Raw genomic sequence first — 18131 nt, 5'->3', positions numbered from 1 at the left:
GACACACATTTTGCATATGGAAGATTACGTGGAACAGAACTGCTGATAAAGGAAAATAAATCTCTCAGAAATGAGACAGTTAACTGCCTCCAATCAACTAATAGCACGAATAAGATTCAATTAAAAGAGTATAAACTTGACTCTTTTATTACTTTCTAATTATTTTATAATAATAAGAAAGCTTTCCATGCCTTTAAAGGAGAAATAAAGCAGGTTGAGCAAACATCTGTGTGGGTCAAATGGAGACAAAACCAGTGTTTTGTATCAGTCAGATATAGACAAACTAGACAAAATATTTTCCATGAGCAATGACAGATTTATCAACAGTCCTGTGAGTGTTTTAGGATGTTAATATCTTCCATTTGATGCTGAATTTCTTGTGTACATGTTTGATACATGTACCATATATTTTACATTCTGGTGCCCTGATAAACCCAACAAACACAATGTGAGGATGCTACAAGCATTTCCTTGCAGTGAGGCTGGAACCAAAACCAGTGTGACAGTGTACATCAGCAAGCCAGCCGGTAGAGACTGAAAGGCCTGCAATCAAGAGCTGAGTGTTAGGTTTAGACTTTTAGTTGGTAGCCAGGGTGCCATTTAGTTTAGTTCAGCCTGGGAGGCTTTGTTATATAGAGTGTGTTTCATATTCAGTAATAAAACATGCCACTGTGTCCTTCCTCCAAACCCTGTGTGTATGTATGCATTTTGCAGCTCCTGAAAACATCAAACCTTGTTACTCCGTGGTAACATATGCACCCAGCGCAACCTCTCTGAACTTCCCCTTCCAGGAGGCAACAAAAGCTGTTATATTTTCACATTCAAAACAGTAACAATGTCATAAAGAGAATGCATTACTGCCACCTATTATGCGGCGCTACCGTGTGCACCATGTCTGCATGAAAAGCAAAAGGTGGACAAGATGAATCAGACAATGTTCCAAGAAGCTCCATAAAAGCACTGAAATGACCATATTCATTAAGTTGTGTGTGTGACATAAATACAATATGTCTTTCTCTATACTGCAGTGTGTGAGGAGGACAGTGTTTATGCGACAGACAGCGAGGCTGCAGAGCCCAGCCCAGTCTGGACCAGCTCAGCCCAGCCCAGCTCGACCCAGCCGGCACTAATCCATCATCACAACCACTGAATCATCACGCTGCCAATAAAGCCAGGCGGCAATACATTACAGGCATGTGGCAGGCTTTAGTGATAATGACATTGAGAAGTCCCCTTGGGCTGTAGGAAAAGCCTGGCCGCATGACACACTTGCTTACAGAGGCAATAATATATGGAAATGCATCAGTGTGCCAGACAGGGGAGAGGAATGGGGAGATGAGGGAGTGAGTAGAGCTCAGTTTATTCATAAGGAAACAGGGAGGAAATGGCATTCACAATGACCACTTCCTATCAGTTTCCAATGTGAACTCAACCAAATCCAGCATTCAGTGATGGGGCTTATTTTAGATTGAAGCCTCTCCAAACAAGCCATCTTACAAGCAATCTGATATGTCAACACCCCATTTCTGTCTTATCTTGCTCTCATGCAGCTGAGTTGATATTGCAATATTGTTTGGACTTGGGACATGTTAGATATAGCACTGCCAATCATCGGCATGCTGTGTGGCACAGCGGCAGGCCACCAGCAAGGGAACCGAATGAACAAATACGGGACGATGAACTGTTGGTCTCTGCCATCCTGTTATCTTGTGGCCGACACTGAGAACAATCTGCCTGTTAATCCCTCACCTTCACTGCAGATATGCGCTCACACACACAAACACACCAAATTTGAAACACAAAACTGTGTTCAAAGAGTTGTGGATGTGAAGGCGAGCAGGATTGATTTTTGTGGTGGCAGAAGTTGATTACAGAGCCCATGAGGATGGAAAGTTGGTGTCGGATGTGGCGTGAAAAGGCACTGGAACCTTAACAGCTACACTGATTTGTGTATGGTGGAATAAGTTGTCAGAAAAATAACACTAGAGCTCATCTTCCTCTGTCTGTCTTTATAGCGTCAGACTCCTGGGTGACATGTTTTAAAAGTAAATCTCTACCATTGTCCAGCAAACTCTAATTTTAATTTTGCATTTAAATTAAGTTTATTGGGTCGCTATGTGCTGAGAAATTTGCATTAGCCTAGGGGTCATGAAGATTTTATGAAACCCATTTAGCACACATGGCCATCAATCTGAAAATAAAAACTCTTTTGACACCCGTTAAGTGGTATTCCAGTAGAAAAAAAAAAAACACCTTTAAGTTATAATATAGGTTAGCACGCCTAGTGACCAGATTTAACCCTGATTTTGTGGTTTTAAAATACACAGATTGAGGTGAAAATACCAGCTATGAAAATTAAGTTACTACTCACTCAGAGCCCCTGCAAATTCAGAAAAACTGTCTTAACAACGAACAATAGGGTACAGCTACACTGATTAGTCAGACTTGATTGAAAATGTTGATGTCTGCTGATGGTTTTGGACTTCCTTTGATGCAGGTACCACAATTAAAGGAATGGTTAGATATATTCTCATAAAAATCTCTGCAAAGGTATTTCCCAAAATGTCAGTCTGCTAGGTATAAAGCTACAGCCAGTAGCCGGTTAGCTTAACTTAGCACAAAGGTTGAAAGCAATAGGAAACTGCTAAAATCCAAGAAGTTACTGCTTCCAGCCAAGAAACAGTTTGCCACATAACCGAACATGAAGTGTCAAATTGATGTTTTTACACTTCAGCTTTTCTACAGATTTAAAAAAAAAAAAAAGGTACCCCCCCCCCGTTTCTAGTCGTTATGCTAAGCTAAGCTAAGAAGCTGCTGGCAGGAGCTTCATATTCATCCTAGACAGAGTGGTATCTATCTTCTCATCAAACTCTCTGTCCATTAAACACAAAAATACAGTACAGTGGAGGAAGAGGGATCCTTGGTATTGTACAAGTTAGATGTGGCTGTAACCTTAGTTTTCAGTTTCCAACATGAGTCTTGTCTTGAAGATTGTTTCTTTGACAAGAGACGTGCAGCAGGAAAAGACAAAAAAAAGACAACAAGAGGTTTGTGCTGATAGAATAAAAGTCTGGATTTATTTCTGTTTATCTATACATTAAACAGGTGTTCCTGAATGCAGCAAGAGAAAACACAGAACAGGATGCTAAGCATCAAAGAGTTGCTCGCATAGCAGAGGTGTGGCCGGTTTAGCAAAGACTATCGCATATACTTATAACATTTTCTATGTTATAAGTAGGGTTGCCTCTGTAGGGTTGCCTCTGGAAAAGCTAAAGTAGGGAAAGGGAGTGTTTACTGCAATAGACTTGAAATTCTTTTCACATTATCATACCAACTGGCAATACTCCATACAGTAACAACCCTGTCTTTCCCTAATGATCATTGCAATGCAGTTACAACTACAGACAGGTATACCCAAGCAGCCCTGTATAGCTCAGTTTAATTCAACTCACTAAATGAGTATGAAAATGTAGTAATAGTTCGGATTTGTTATGTCGCCATTGTCCCCTTTGACTCAATCTCAAGGCTGTGCATACACATTCAAAGGTTTGAACACCCTCCAGTTAATCTCTCTCCCTGGTTTGCCCTCCACCCAACATTGATGTGGTACCAGGTGATTACAACTCAACACCTGCATAGGAATTCAATTACACACACAACTCTCTGGGTCAAATCCCTGGACCAGAGCAAAGCTTACAATTGAACCATTATGAAACAGTCCAACAAATGGCTTAAGTGCTTCCATGAAACCAACTGCTATGTATTTGAACACACACTGCTCACAGTAGAGAGGATTTTATCCAGCACATTTCATGTTCACAGACGTGGTCAGAGTAAAAAAAACAAAACAAAACAAAAAACCAAATGTACATACTGACAGGTAGAGCAAACCACCCCAAAAACCTCAAAATATTTCAAACACTTTGGCGCAGAAAAGATTCCATTGGTGTCACTGCATTGGGCAAAAGAAGAAATATAATGCACTTTTAGAATAATTAAGCCGAGTCCAGACACTATATGGGTATGTCAATCATTTACTAGTTGCTACACTATTACCAAAAATTACATTTTATTTTTTAACAGAATTAGTGAATAACAGGTAAAAGTGGTACCCAGATAAAATCACTCAGACATAAAATTGACCCACAAACTTCCAAAACAGTCTTCATGAGTATACCATGAAAACTGATCTCCATAATATTTATGACAGATTTAATTTTCAGCCAGATGGGGTTGTAGTTTATACCATCAGTGTATTCCCAATTTTCTGATAGATGTCACACTATCATCTTAAACTTCCAATGGAATCTGTTTTCTGTAAAACAAGGCGGACTAGACTCAAACAGAACATGGTTTTGCTGAGGACCTCCTCTACTGTAATATACGCTGCACAGTCAGACTGAGATTTCTTTTGTTATGACAATCTGGCGTGCAACCAGTGAACAGTGGTATCCTTTTTAATTTAACTGCCATCTGAGTGTGATTTAATGTACTACCTATAGCGTACCCTGATCTAACCAGTAAAAATGCATATTTCTGAAATACACTGCAACAATGTGATATTGATAGAGAACAGGTGCTAAAAGCAGATGCATCCATTTAAAATCAGCAGGTTCTGAGGTACTTCTGAAACTCACAGCTGAGGATATAATCACTATCTACAATATTTGGATGGATAGCATATAGTTGATACAGTAATAGCAGGATTAACATTTTGCGAAATATTTTGGCTTTAAATCTCATTAAGTTGATAAGCTGAGGGGATAGTGGCGGTTGACACACCTGAATAAAACATAGCTGTATGAGGATAAAAACATAGAAAAACAGCACCATTTGAGGTCCGATAGACATATCAGTTTAGAACTGTTTGCTGGTAGCACCGTCAACCAGTAAAAATCTCAGAATGCAATACAGAGACAGAACACAACCACTGATCAACTGCACAACATAGCAAAGAGCAAAGATATATATTCAGAGACAACCCCTCACGCAGACACCCCTTTACAGCAGCATCTTTAAGCAGGTAATAAAACTGATTTCTTCTAAGAATGATATTGTGAACTGAGGTGTTTTACAAGTTTTATAATCTGTACATGTTGAGAGTAACCAGGTATACCTTTCCTATAGATTTAATATACACACATAGTTTACAGTCACTGACAAACAAACACCAGAGTAACAATGAGGTAGGACGGTGAAGTTAGATGAAGTAGAACCGGTTTGTGGATTGTATACAAAGTTACTGATACCTTAAGAAAAATATAGACCTAACAATGTGTTCCTCACGTTTTTTTTCGCATTTTGAAGTAAGTTTGACATTGTATCTGAGGCTCAAACAATAATGTGTTCTGTGTACACTTAGCTGTGAAAAGTGCAAGATAAAGCCATTTATCTTGTTCCACACAGTGAAGCTAGAACTGATCTCTCTTCCCAATCAGCCCGTCAAACAGCAACATAAAGCTCCCTCACTTTGAAAGATTTGACAGGTGTTCACAACATAAGCCAAAACACCAAGCGAGGAGGACAGGATTTGTTATTATCTTGATACATGTGCATTTTTAAAATCCAGTCCATATAAATGTCAGGTATGGATGCCAATGTCAGGAGTAAGGAACTACAGGTGGCACAGAAGAGGATCACAGAGCTAGTGAGGTTAAACTTCCTCCCTATCGCTACTTGAGTGTGACAGTGAGAGTACTGGAAGGTCTGGTGTTGTCTTACAGAGCCAAGCTAGCCTACAGTATCCATTTATGCCAGGTTATTTGTTGGTGTATGTAACTAATATGCTGCTAAAACCCAAACTGCTCCTCTGCAAGTGACTTGGTACATTTGATAGAGATTGGCCTTGCCATCACAGATTAAGCCAAATCTGGGTTAAAAACATACAGCACTTCCATACAGATTTCATCCGCTAAAGATGGTTTTAGTTAAAGGATTAGGCTTAATCGTGCTCCAGGAAACCAGCCTTTGAAAGCAAGTTAACATTTAAGATGATGTAATAGCTCTATTAATGCTCTATCTTAAAGCATTATTTTAACCCCCATCCCCTTTTGGCATCAAACAACAAAGAAACAAACACAAACACAATACACGACAATTTGTCAGAATTTCAGCAAGGTTGCTTTGCACAGCAGAAATCTTTTCTTTCTTTTAAACAGCATGTATTTTAAATACATGCTAGCACACGTAAACCTCACATGTTGCTTTGTACAGGGAAAAAAAAACTAAAGGAAAAAGAATATTGGATAATTTCAGAAATCCAAAAAATCTATCAATAACATGTCACCATTTTGGTGGATTAAGATTCACTAGATTCTATTACCTTGGCATGGGCCATTTTTTTGTGCAAACCCTGCTGATTCCTCAGTCAGCATCCCGCCTTTCTTTAGCTTGATCTCAGCATTCAATACTTTGGCTTACATTTACCACTCATTTGTAAAAACACACATTTATCCTCTATATAAGTCATATCTACACATAACCAGCATCTTGACACATTAAGTTAAAGCACATATTCCAGTCAGAGTGCACATTTTAAAAGGTAAAAGTCTTAAGATTGGTGAATCGCGATTTGGGCTTGAAAGCTAAGAGTTGTTGACTTTTGCTTGTCAATTTGTTCAGGAGGCCATGGTGGAGTTAGAGAATCCAGTTTCAACATAGTGTGACTTGTGGAAAATTGTTTTTTCCAAACACCTCGAATAAATCTTTTAAGATTTAAATATTCGTTTTGGAAGTATTAAATCTATCAAGCTTGTTGTTGAGCGTCGGCGTGTCCGGGGCATATCTGACCGACAAACAAAACTATATCCCATAACTCATTCTTGCCATACAAAACAATAAACCAAAATGTTCTAAGGTGCTTTATGATAATACAATGATCGCTAGGCCTTAATCTAGTATATAGACATTTAAAAAAGGACGAATACCACAAGTACATTTCTTTAAAGGCATACTGTGCAGGATTTTCCTAATTAACAATTTATAAGCTCATACAAAAATAATCCCTCTCAATCATCACTTATGATCCACTAGAAGTGTGTAATGGTGGTATATGTATCTACAGAGACCCTGCCCTCTGCCTGTATTTTCTTATTATTTTGCTGTGTTCGGGACGTTTGTAGGCATAAACTTTTGGGCAGCAATATGTAGCCCCCAGCCAATAACAGCGTGTGAGTGTAGCGACCATGTTACACTGCTGTCTCTCTCTTCTGCTCCGCTGTGCTCTCTGTCTCAGATGTGTGAAGAGAAAAGGTCTCTGTTTGACAGAGGGTGGGGCTGAGCCACACACACACACACACACACACACACACACACACACGGCTAACCACCATGAAACAATCAAAAATTACATTTTATTTATCTAATTCACTGCTTTGTTCTGCTACCACCTCTCCCTCTCTTTATTCACTCTCTAGCTTGCTCGACCACTGCTGCTCTCTCTCGTGCTCTGGTGTCATTGAGCTGGGGAGGAAGGGTCAACTTTGAATGTTGTGTTTACAAACAGCAACCGACTAATCCTGCATAGTATGCCTTTAAGTTTGAGGAAATTGCCCAGAAGTTTAAAGTGCATTCAATGTAAATGATTTGTGTTGATCTAAATACTGCATCTCCATTGCTCGAGTACAATGGTTTAATGATACAGAATCTCATCTTACGGTGGCAGATTTTTAGAAATCCAAGGTAGATTCCAAGTGAGGCTTATCAAATATCACATGTTGTGAATGTAATATAATGTATGGGCTCTTTCAAAATCTGATTTTAAGGGAAGCCTTGTCTCTCTTGTCCTCAGAGATCACTTTGGCTAAGAAAGGGAGATATTTTTTTCTTTTGTTTGTAGATTCCACTGATCTACATTTGGATACAATATCAAGCTTAAAGCCAACAATTCGTATGGAAAAAACAAACAAACAAAATATATGAGTGTAAAAAGAAACACAAGAAATTGTCAGGTAACATGGAATTACAACATCAATTAGATAAACCAGAACTTGACCAGAACCTTAAAACTATAACATGTAACATGACTAGAAACTGAAATATCCATGTTTGGTGAAAAATTAAAAAAAAAGATGTGTTTTATGTACACTAAAATATCTCCAAAACATAAAGGTAGCTTAACAAAAGGCTGATCTGAACTTTTGAAATAACAAAAACCAAGACAGACAAAAATGATAGAGAGAAATAAACCAACCGACATACAAGAATCTAGAGTGTGAAGAGGAGAAAGGCTTGATGGGCAGCTCTGCAGCAGATTCACAGTTAGCCACTGCTAGGTCACAGTTGAGATTTCAATCTGCAGCATTTAGTTCCAGCCTGCAGACAGCCACACAAACCAACAATAAAACAACCGAAGAGAAAAAAATAAACTTTAAAAAACATACAAGAAAAAGAGGACATTTTCAAAGTTCTGATGGCATAGCTCAGAGGAAATTGTCACTGGAGCGACCTTACTTTGTTCCCCAGTGGTGTGGCTTAAAAAAGAGGGGGGTTATTATGGGTTCAGGAGGCCCAGAAAACATCAACAGCACAATAGTGTTTCAGACAGCTTTACCCACAGCTAACACTCCTTCCACAAGAAGATGACCTGAACCGTGCAGAGCTGTGCCCTGATTTTCTTCCCCACATTTTCCCGTGCAGCACAGCATCTTTTAACTACAGGAGGGGTGGGATAGCGAGTAGCCCGGCTCAGCTCAACTTAATGGTGTGAATCACACAGAAAATAGTACCTAGCCATCTCTTACATTCTCACAGCAAAGTGCAGGTGAAGCTTCATCACTTCAGCTTACTATACATTTACAATCACAGCTTACTAGAAAACCCAGGGGCATACCAGCCCCTGGTGATTGCCAAATCCATTTAAGGCCTTTCTAGGCATCAACGTGCCTGTACCACTACAACTTGTTAAACAGTCAAATCGTCTGCAAGTGACAGGTTTGATTAAGAGTAACACAGGAATATCACATCTAAAACCTTTCCTTGTGTCCTCTCATTGATGGCAAATGTTCATAACTAAAAGATCAACATAAAAAAACAAAACAAATACAGCACAAAACTATATACTCTAGAGTCATACTTCCCGTTAAACCTCTGTAAACCCTCTTTTTAATGAAGTGATGTGTTGTGATTGACCTACAGTTTAAGGAGGGAGCAAACTCAAAATGAATCTCTTGGAGCAACAGAGTCTCTGTTGCAATATGCAATATGGCTGTTACTAATTAAGACTTATGCATCCGAGACCCTGATGTCCCATTCTATGCAGTAAGTACCAACAATAAACACTCAGATCCCCAGCAGTAATTGGGTAGTCACCAGATCACCCAACCTTTCACACATCTAAGATCTAATGCAAGCGAGCATCCTCTTCTTTTTAGCATCAGAAGACTTTATCTAGGGAAATAACCTCTTACTTTTTAAAAGTTTAAGGACTCAAACTTATGTTCTGACACAGAACAATAAATTAATCTCACAATCACATCTAATCTCTCTTTTGACACAAATGCACACACGTCAATAAACCGTGTCTCTGTACCAATCCCACAGTAAAGCTTATAAAAATACTCATACCAGTTCACATCAAACTAGTTCACATGTGTTCAACTTCTGACCAGTGGGTAAAGCTGTCTGTGAGCCACATTTGCAAACTGGGCACTGAGGAAGGTGATGGTTGCTCAAGTCACATAGGGAGCTCAGAAGGGGCCTTTTTGTTTTAACATTTCACATAATAACCAATCCAATGTGTAAAAGGAATACAACTACTCCTGAAACTGTGACAAACATTCCTCCAATCACCCAAATCAAGTCCCCTCAATATCCTGCGGACCACGGGGGAGGGGGGGGAGAAGGCGCCGGCGTGACAACAGTTGATCACTACATGCCATCATATGTGAAGTTCTCCATCTTGACTGTTTGTCTGATGAGCAGCTTGGACTCCCGTCGCTCCTCGTTCTTGATGGACTTGTTGATATCCATTATCTTTTCACAAATGTATTTGTTCACTTTGGACAATCTCTGCGTAATCTCTGCACTGTCGGCTGTCTCTTGAGACACTCTGTCGTAGAGACACTCTGGGGAAGGAGTGTGAGTAGTCAGACCACATGAAATTTAAAACTGATGATCTTATTTTTGTTTGGTGTGTAATGAATATAATTATGTTTGAATGTATGAATAAAGCAGATAATTTTTCTGTACCTGATGATTTCCAACTTGTCTCAGCTTACAAGAGATCCATCAGAGGGAGGATCCATCTCTCACATTTTATAGGTTTAAACCTTATGTGCAGGTAGGAATCTTACCTCTGACGATTTTCAGCTTGCTGGGTGAGAGTGGAGGTTTGGGCAGAGCATCTTTCTTCTTTTTGGTGGCCACTCCAGTGACACTACGGTTTTTGAGGGTTTCTGTGCCCCAGATCATTACAGCCAGGTTCTTTGTGAACTTGGAGTCTCCCTGGGTCCGCTGCAGCTGGTGCCACTTCTCCTCCTCCACCCAGATGCCACCACCGAGGTGTACCTGTAGAGAGGACAACAGAGGACTGTGAACACCACATTTTGAAACATGAATGTACAGTATGCTGAAGATCAAAAATGTTTTAAATGTTGTACATTAACACTTTACATTCTGCGAGGGACAGTTTACCTGCTCACTCATCACTACTCTACCTATTGAGGATCTGTCTGCCCCATCCAGTAGGGAAAATCATTTTTATTGTAGTTACCCATCTGTTTGATTAATCCACATTTAGAATAAGTGAAGTGAAAATAAGTTTTATTAAATGTCTTAGAAGGAAAAAAAAAACTTGAGACAGTGGGAATTGAAAGTGGACAAAAACATGGATTTTATCCCTGTTTCCTTGATAGTATAACAGATACAACAGATGCTGAAACATCAGACTTCAATGCAGTGATTACAGTATTATTTTCTACAGATCAGATTTTGGAAACAAAATGTATGTAACCGTCAAAAAAAGGAGTCTAACAGGAGAGAGCAAGAGAGAAGTCAGTGGGTGAGAGAAGCATACTTAAAAGACTTACTTTCACTTTATCTGGTATTATATTTGGAGACTAAGGCTTTTTTTTTTACTGAAAAAACACATTTACATGTGTAGTTAAACTCCTTAATACCACACTCTTATATTTTTATATATTTAGAAATATTATTCCGTTATGATAATGCTTACATCCCACTTGCCTGGAACATTTGTTGACATGTGCTGCCAGTTCCCAATCTCCAACGCTCCATGTGGATGTAAAACCCTCTAAATCTAAATGGACCAGGCAGATCATAGCTAGCTGCAGTAGAACACATCTTAACCAGCTCACACTTAGACCAAATTACAAATCCCAAGAAGCACCACTTTCACCAACTAGGATACGCAAATAAGCTCAGGCCACTGGCTGCTTGTAGCCTGGATTACCTCCACTATGAACTTAGCCTGTAGCTCTCCACCCACTGTCACTGCACGTTGCATAAGCCTGCACCAAACACGCCAAGCCGATTGCCAGCCTAGACAGACTGCCCTGGTCTTCTAGGTGAGCTAATGCAGCAGGGGGCATATGTGACTCTCTTTGCCTTCTCTACTCTCTTATCACTGTAAAGTCTTTAGGCTAGCATCCAAAAGGCTTTTCCCTGTGCAGCTAATGTGCTTTAGGCCCACGGCCAGCAAACAAGCTTTTTACTGCCCTCAAGTTAGACAAGATTGTTTTCATCCTCCCTCACCGTTGCTCTCACTTATCGCTCTCTCTCCATCTCTCCTCCTTCCTTTCCACCTATTCCCCCTTTCGCTCTCTCACTAGGGCTAACCTGTCAGTCACTTTAAATTCCTCTTGTGCAAATAATTAATATGGGGTCCCTGATGTAGGAGAGTTCTAATTTGCAAGTGTTCTTCACGCTTGAAGTGGCTGCAGGCCCCAGAGCTTGTAGTACCAATTCCCCCCCTGTCATCAGAGACAGGACGCTGGTTGAGTTACAGCAGTGGAGGGAGTAAAGAACCCTAACAGCCTAATAAACAATGATGATGCTGGCTGGGCTTGCAGGAACAATAATAATCTTCTCAACCTTGTTTACCTGCTAGGGCACAGTGGCCAAGGGGGAAGGGACTGATCAACTATGACAGCAAGTTCCCAGGTTCACAGGTGTTAAGAGGAAATACAGCATTTCCTACAAAATCAGGCTACTTCCTACGGTCACCCACAGAGTTCAGGCCTCTCCAAGGGTGAGAGGTGTTACTGGATATCAGCAAGTGAAGGTTTAAATGCACAATCTGTAATGTAGTGTTTGATTATATGACAAAAACAAAGCTTTAACAGCAACAAAACACCAGATTAATTTGTTGTCTGTTGGTCCATGTAAAAGGCCTGTGAGTCCATTTTTGAGTGATGGCATTTTTCAGTACTGTGTTTTGAATTTCAGTGCTGGGGCTAGCTTTTTGTTTACATTTGGATGGTTGATTTTGCCTCCAAGAATAAATGTCAGAACAGACAAACAAGATAAAAGAGATGAAAACAGACAGGGAACATCACAAAGACCATATGGCAGGTTTGGTGGCAGTTAAATAGCCATGTGATCAGACAGAGACAAGACAAAACAAAACAGTTGAAAAGGGTGGTAATCATGTTCCAGCTAAAGGGGAATCATGAAAATCCAACAGAATAAAGAGTGTTCTTTTGTGCAGTGAGACTGACCTTCCCATCATTGCAGGTGTATACTGTTCTGGGAGAGGGCGAGTAGCTGGAACTGGTGTTGGCTTCTTCTCTGCATGTTTCCTGGGCCTCAACAATGGGTTCAACCACTTCAGCCTTGATTGTCTGAGTACCATTGTCATGCATAGGCTCTGGAAATACAAACAAGATTTTTAACATTACAGGATACAAGCATCAATCCATGTCTGTCAACATTTTAAGCTGAGGCCCAGTCAAAAGCCATTCATCAACTGCTGGTCAACTTTCCAAAACCATAGAAGATAACAACAAAAAAACAACAGCGTCCAATAACATTAGACAACATATTAGTTGTAGACAGCCAGTTGCACCTTAATCCCTATGATATCTAGTAGCACATGGCCAAGAATTTTCTGGTCTTGCTTCTGGGCTTGGACCTAGGCTTCCCTGTGCCTCGAGACAGGAGGTTATTTTAGCCCAGTAACTAAGCTGGCTTGGTGGCTGGCCACGCTAAGCTCCAATGTAGTTGATGAGTTTTAATATCGGTCAGCGCACTCCATCCCCTGCCCGACAGCACCCCAGGGTGCTCTAATCTTTAGCCTGTCCATTAGATGGTCTAGCCAGTAGCCGGGCGCCTGTGTCCAGATCTACGGGGGGGGTGAGGTTAACACCAGCATCTGGCGAAGCTACAGTTTGTATACTGCTGTGCACTGCAATGACACCACTTTTAATCACACCTGCAATTACAGTGCATTTCATTCAACTTCCTATATTGGATTTTCTACTTTAGTACTGGATCTATTGAAATCCTATAGCTGGATTATGATCTTGTTATATTTTGAGTGTCTATTAGCTGGTACAACTTCCTGTCCTGAGATACACAGGATAAAAAACTTGACTTAACTTCTGGCTTATTGCACAATAGCAATATTGTGACACTGCTACATGGGGTCTTTAAAATTAATATATAGAAACAAAACTGCAATCCATGACACAAGTTTAATCATTTACACATAATTTATGGTAACAAATGATCACTGTCAAATAGCCCATATTGTTTAACACAGTGGTGAATTAACAAAACTAGCATTTTTCTTATGCTTCTATTAGGAGAAACTTACAATGGGTAAGCACGCAGGCAATTCTTGCCCCACTTCCTTTCACAACCAATTTTTTGACAAAACATTTGAGTGGCATGACCTCACAAATTTCTGTTCCACGATGGTCACTATGACCACTAGTCCAACCTGCCAACATAAGAGGCCATCATGAGCCACGCTAACATATCCAACCTCAATTTTATTCTAGTCAAGTTTAATTTATAACTATATCTGTGTCTTCATTTTAGTTAAATGCCTCAGAATTTAAACTGCAGTCCTTTGAACTAAACAGACAAGGTCTGAAAAGTAATGCAAAGCTATTTAAAGACCTTTATCTCACAGCTAAAAATATTCCAGATGAATCTTTGTCTTTTTTCAGACCCATTTGCCAGAAACATTATGTTTGGCATTTGACATTGGTCTTAAAAATGGCTTAGATCCTTTTCATGTCAGAGAGGGTACAATGAATTGTGTGGAAATACAGTAAAAACTGGGATTATAGTGTGTCTACACTGTTGGATCCCACCACCTTTTTACTGTAACTGGCAATTTCTGGCTGTACAGATGTTGCAGTTTATATTGACTCTAAAATTACAAAGTTCTGAGCCCCCAAATAGCAGTTTTACTGCCACATAGGTAATTATGCTCAGTACCAACTGATTTGACTTTTGTGGACAATTTCTTCGGGGGACCAATAACGTTAAATGTTATTATTAAACTCTGTGGCAAAGGCAGCAGTGGTATGTGTGTTGGTGTGCATGCTCCTGGTCTCTCACCGCTTCCCAGTCTCATGAGAAGTACGTCCTGCAGCCTCCGGTTGAAGTCCCTCAGCTCTTTGACCTCTGTCAGCAAGCTGCCATATTCCTTCAGTTTCTTGGCCTGCTGCACCAGCTGCCTGCGGGTTCTCTCCAGCTCCTGCTGCAGCCTCCTCATCTCCTCCTCCTGTTGCCTGTAGCTGTGAACCAGCTCCTCATACAAGACCCTGGGAACCACGGCTGCAGCTACCTCAGACACACAATCCGTGTCCACCTCCAAATGCTGTTGTTGCTGCTGGTGATGATGTTGCTGATGCTCTGCCTCCATATCGTCATCTTCATCGTCTGCATCCTCTCCCTCCTCGGCCAGCCGGTCCTCATCCAGGTCCTCTTCCCCTTCCATACAGGAGCTGGCTGCATTTCTCTCCAGGCGAGCCACTACTGCTGCCAGGCTCTTGGAGGAGTTGGAAAGGGGGCGTCCATGGTCCTGAGATAGGGCCTGAGGAAAAGAATAACTGTAAATTCAGGGAAGCCCAAAAAATCTAATTTGAATTGTATTAACTACAAAGCAGGAATATGAACATGATATAAATGTGCCATGTCTTTGGAGCCAGGCCTATTTTAGTTTTTACTGAATATCACAAATCTCTTTGCTGCAGCAGAAACTAAATGCACTTAATGTGTAACAAGAGGTCATTCAATTCCACAGTTGAATGCACAGAAGATGTAAAAACTACACATCAAATCTAAAAATGACATGACAGACAGACAAACAATTTGTTTTGACTGTGGGAATCTCAATAGGAACTGGGAGGAGAGGAGTCACTGAGTTCTTTGATGAGCCGCTCAGAGGATTTGTCTGTGAAAGGGCAGCTGTCCAGAGTGCTGAATTTGTGTTAATCCAGCATATGGTAAAAATAGCAAGAGGGATTTTGGGTGTTTGCCAAGTTTATGGAAATGTGACATGTTATCATCAATATATATGAGATTCATGTATACACGTCAACTTGGCACATGCAGTCACACATGCACCCACACTTACACTGTGTTGATCACCTTTTTTTTTTTTTACAATTAGTAAAATTATTCAGGGTCCAAACTGACACAGCACAAAACTATCAATTTAAATAATGTACTGAAGGGCAAAATGCTTCTTTTTTTTAAACTTTGTTTTTACTATGTTAAAATAAATGATTGGAAGTAATCTAGGCACTCCCAGATACAAACATGGCTCTTTAAATATGTTATCACTGCATCAAAATGTCATTTCAGTTGTGTTATCAATAAATAAACATCATTAAATCATAATCAAGGAGCAGTGTGGTGGTATGTCGTAATACTGGTGTCAATGTGAGGATAAGTACAAGTATACGTCTATTTCCCAGTGCTGCCAGTAACTCATTTAAATGTACAGACTTCTGTTGCAATACAACATAACCACTGTCTACTTTGGGTGATCATACCTTTTTATGCCTGAGTGGCATTCTCTCCTCTCCAAAATTGTTCTCAATACAGTTTCCTGAATTCTTGATGGACATCTTGGGAATTTTCATCTTCTTTTGCATTATACTGTCTTCAAATTCCTCTACTGTATCTGTAAAATTCAAAAATAGAAGCATGAAGAAACTCATCAAGTTCCCAAAAAGTTAGATTTTTCATCTCAAGTAACAACAGAACTCTTTTCATCCATTTGTCCAACTCGAACCAGGGGCGTTTTGTCTCTCCATTCTGCTAGAATAAACTAACTTTAGCAAGCTGGTAACGTTTCTCCTAGCTGTCAACTAAAATCTAAGCACATCACAGAGGACTGTGAAGCAAATGATCCTGACTATACAGAGCTTTAGCATGACTGACACTGTGAAGGCGTTAGTTAGACTGGACCGAGCTTGCAGCCCAGACAGCTCAGATTCGGGGATTAGTGATGTAGTAAACTAGTTAAACATCGAGTCTACAAAACGACCGTGAGCAACATTACTGTACCTGCAGCTACGCCAGGCATGTCACTTGCATACTTCAGCACATTAACATGATGCGCTGTCATGTTACTGACGGACAGGTTGCTATGTCTGCTTAGGTGTCTGAGATACGGAGATGACTGCAGCACCGCATCCTTCAGTATGGCACAAACATACAGATGAGCCAGCTAACAAGCTAACCGCAACACACCAAAGTTGTCGGGCTAGCGTCTCAGCTACATCATCAAACCTCTATAAAAACAATAAGGGGTCAACAAAAGTCTGTCGGATGTGTTTATAATGAAGTGACAGCTTTGCGTGTGCACGCAGTTAACTAGCGCGTCAGCGCTAACATGCTAACAAGCTAGCAAGCGTTAGCTACATGTTGTAAACAACCGTTGTGACTGGCTAACGTTGCATGCCACGTATTTAACGAAACATCCAGCACTACTGTATCGAAACAAGAGAGCTAACTCTAGGAACACGACACCACGAATGTAAACATGTAATGCAAAGCACTGATGATAAGGTATGACCACATACCAAACTTATCTTAGCATATCTAACTAGCACATCTAGCTAGCCAGAGCCGAGGACGTTGTTGTGGCTCTCAGTGTCAGACTCCAGCTGATCACGTCTTGACAGATCGGACAAAAGGACTTGCTTTGACACGTTTCCGAGTTTAACGCACATCAACGTTACTTGGTCAGACAGAGAAAAACAGCTCTAAAAGGAGAAAAACTGATGTGTTAAGAGGGCAACTTACCTGCAAGGGCAAGGATCTGTGCTTCGCACGGCTGGCCTGCGCTGCCATTCTCTTCAGTTCTGTGAACCAGATACACCTTCTGATTATCAAAATCTGTTCTGTGCAGAGGTCTGAAATCTTCCACATTTGAAACGGGTAACGCGTAGCACATATCGTCTTCAAAGAATCTAACAAAAGCATACATTATTTACTTCTCTTTGGTCCTGCACTTTGGATATGGTTGACAGTTTTTCCTCACAAAGTATTAAAAAAATATACACATAGGGGGGTTGGGGATGGTGTCTGCGCTCGGCTACTCTTGCCTGGTCCACATCACCAGGGTTGATCATCAAGGCATAAGTAATAGACATGACATTAACTTAAGATATGTTTATAAGCAAACCTAATCACAAGGAATATTGATTAATTTGTTTCAGAAACGTATGAAACTATTTTCCACTTATTAATTATTTATTAAATAGACCGTCAAACATTTGTTAAGACGGCAAACAAGATTCACAAAAGGAAAATAAAACAAGCTATTTTTAACTACAAAAAATATTTATATGGCAAATATGTTTTGTTTTTTTAATTCTTGAAAATAATTCAAGCGATGAGGCCAGTCCTAATCTCTCAGAAGACGAAAATACAAACATAATTACTCACTCTGTCTTCTACAGGAGTTGATTGGAGGAACTACAGTGAGAAAATTACCTGTCTGGTCAGATTTCATTGGTCTGTATGTGCTCTTCTGTGTTTCCTGGTGTAGCCTTCTCATCTGTTCTTTATATCACACCAGAAAGACTTTTAAGGCCAGCTGAAGAAATGAACTCTTTGTTATTGTAAGAAAGCCAGGTGGTTATACAACAGGACGGATTTCTCTCAGTTGTTACTCTAATGGAGAGCACCACAGTCGATAAATG

General features: G+C 40.2%; 2 protein-coding genes across 6 annotated transcripts in view; both read right to left on the bottom strand.

The window, feature by feature from the left end:
- The window catches only part of agbl4 (AGBL carboxypeptidase 4), a 434053-nt gene that overhangs the window by 55345 nt on the left and 360577 nt on the right, over positions 1–18131 (bottom strand). The window lies entirely within an intron of this gene.
- On the bottom strand, positions 3049–17689 carry bend5 (BEN domain containing 5). 3 transcript variants are annotated; one of them, XM_067597049.1, is made up of 7 exons: positions 17412–17679; positions 17230–17288; positions 15972–16102; positions 14530–15007; positions 12678–12826; positions 10293–10506; positions 3049–10064 (listed from the first exon to the last, which is right to left on the bottom strand). In XM_067597049.1, the coding sequence occupies exons 3-7, from the start codon at positions 16071–16073 to the stop codon at positions 9868–9870; spliced, it is 1140 nt and encodes a 379-aa protein (XP_067453150.1). In that variant the 5' UTR covers positions 16074–16102; positions 17230–17288; positions 17412–17679; the 3' UTR covers positions 3049–9867. The 3 variants fall into 3 exon arrangements, with proteins under 3 accessions (XP_067453150.1, XP_067453149.1, XP_067453151.1); XM_067597048.1 differs by having other exon boundaries at positions 17230–17689; XM_067597050.1 differs by lacking the exons at positions 17230–17288; positions 17412–17679 and adding an exon at positions 17007–17111.

The sequence above is a fragment of the Thunnus thynnus genome, chromosome 8 (assembly GCF_963924715.1).
Source record: "Thunnus thynnus chromosome 8, fThuThy2.1, whole genome shotgun sequence".
Taxonomy (NCBI): Eukaryota; Metazoa; Chordata; class Actinopteri; order Scombriformes; family Scombridae; genus Thunnus; species Thunnus thynnus.
The sequence above is the reverse complement of the archived record's forward strand: the minus strand, read 5'-3'. Positions and strand labels throughout refer to the sequence as shown.